The sequence below is a fragment of the Poecilia formosa genome, unplaced genomic scaffold, assembly GCF_000485575.1.
Source record: "Poecilia formosa unplaced genomic scaffold, Poecilia_formosa-5.1.2 Scaffold398, whole genome shotgun sequence".
NCBI classification, from domain to species: domain Eukaryota; kingdom Metazoa; phylum Chordata; class Actinopteri; order Cyprinodontiformes; family Poeciliidae; genus Poecilia; species Poecilia formosa.
Window position 1 is genome coordinate 363,667 of NW_006800337.1, and position 1,474 is coordinate 365,140.

At 36.4% G+C, this 1,474-nt stretch overlaps 1 protein-coding gene across 1 annotated transcript in view; it reads left to right on the forward strand.

Annotated features, from left to right (window-relative positions):
• Nucleotides 1-1,474, forward strand: part of LOC103154743 (opsin-5) — a 36,113-nt gene that overhangs the window by 31,050 nt on the left and 3,589 nt on the right. Inside the window, exon 5 of the mRNA XM_007576139.2 lies at nucleotides 533-774. Coding sequence (XP_007576201.1) covers nucleotides 533-774 — 242 coding nt within the window. The remainder of the gene's footprint in view (nucleotides 1-532; nucleotides 775-1,474) is intronic.

The following is a 1,474-nucleotide window of genomic DNA, read 5'->3' on the forward strand; positions in this document are numbered from 1 at the left end:
GAACTTATGTTAAATAGATTTTTTTCCCCACATAAGCAGTTTTCATCAGCTGTTGATAAATTATGTTACTCCATATCCTCTTGGTAGCCACAAAATGGTGACAGCAGAAGAAGGAGAAAACATCAGAATCAGCTGCTGGTCAACAATAATTAAATACATTTTTTGAAAATGGAATCTTTTGTTGATTACTTGTTACACAATCAAGGCATACATCAGCACAATATAATACTTTGACCTTTTTGAATTCTGTGCCCGAAGATATAGCAAAGGTAAACTAATAGACATTAGCAAATGCATTCTAAAACTAATTAAAACTAAGTGAATTAGACAAACAAAAAGTCACATCGAAATTAAACTAAACCATAATGAAAAACCCAAAACTATTCCAACCCTGATTATATCAAAAGGAAACGTGTGAATATGACCAAAATTGGGATTACGAGAACAAAGCAGGATGAAAAAACTTTCAGAATTGCTCTTGCTTAAAAAAAAACTTAAAAACCTCAGAATATTGTTTTCTTCTCTCTGCTAGGTGGCGATGCTGATCTGCGCTGGCTTCTTGATTGCCTGGATTCCGTACGCCGTGGTCTCTGTGGTGTCGGCGTTCGGCGAGCCGGACTCCGTCCCCATCCCTGTGTCTGTCGTTCCCACGTTGCTAGCCAAGTCGTCAGCGATGTACAATCCAATCATCTACCAGCTGGTGGATCTGAAAAACTCCTGCTCCAACTGCTGCATCAAGGTCATGAAGAAACCGAATCATTTTAGGAAGTCGAGGTAAAACAAGTTTATTACTGTGTGGTGATGATCTGGATCTGTTGGTTTTCACTTCCTTAGTACTGTAGAGACTCTTAAGAAAAATATTTAGGGTTGTATAATTTTTTTCTTTCTTACTTTGAAACATTTTTTATGTAAGATGGGTTTTATTCCCATTATCGTACTAAACAGACAGTCAGCTCTGCTGTCTGCACTAAAATTTCTTTTAAGAGAACGAGTTTAAAGTTTTATCTTTCGGTGTTCCTTTTACAATTTCAAAAGTTGTAAGTCGTTACTAAAACTTCCAGGAATTCCTTCATTAAGGAAGCCTTAACATTTTTTGTCAGCTTAAAAAAATTAACCAAGATGATGCTGAAAATATTGATAATGTAGGAGGAAACAGGAAATGCAGATCTTCACGTCTGTCTGCAGACTGTTGGCAGAATGTCCATTGGAAACTGGTGACCTTGACCTCGCGCTGGACGCCTTCACTTCCTATTGCACAACAGCGTCAGCTCTCAGTGTTCCTCCACTATTTCACATAACTAAAATTAGAGCTGGTTGGATTTCATCTCGTCCCAATATTTAATGTTCTTCTATGTTGATGAAAATGTGATTTTCATCATGGTGATCGTTTTTCTATCAGTTTTTTTCCAGTTTTTTCTTGGTTATGTTTCATTTTATTAAGTTAATAATGCTTTTAAAAGATAATGTAAACTCT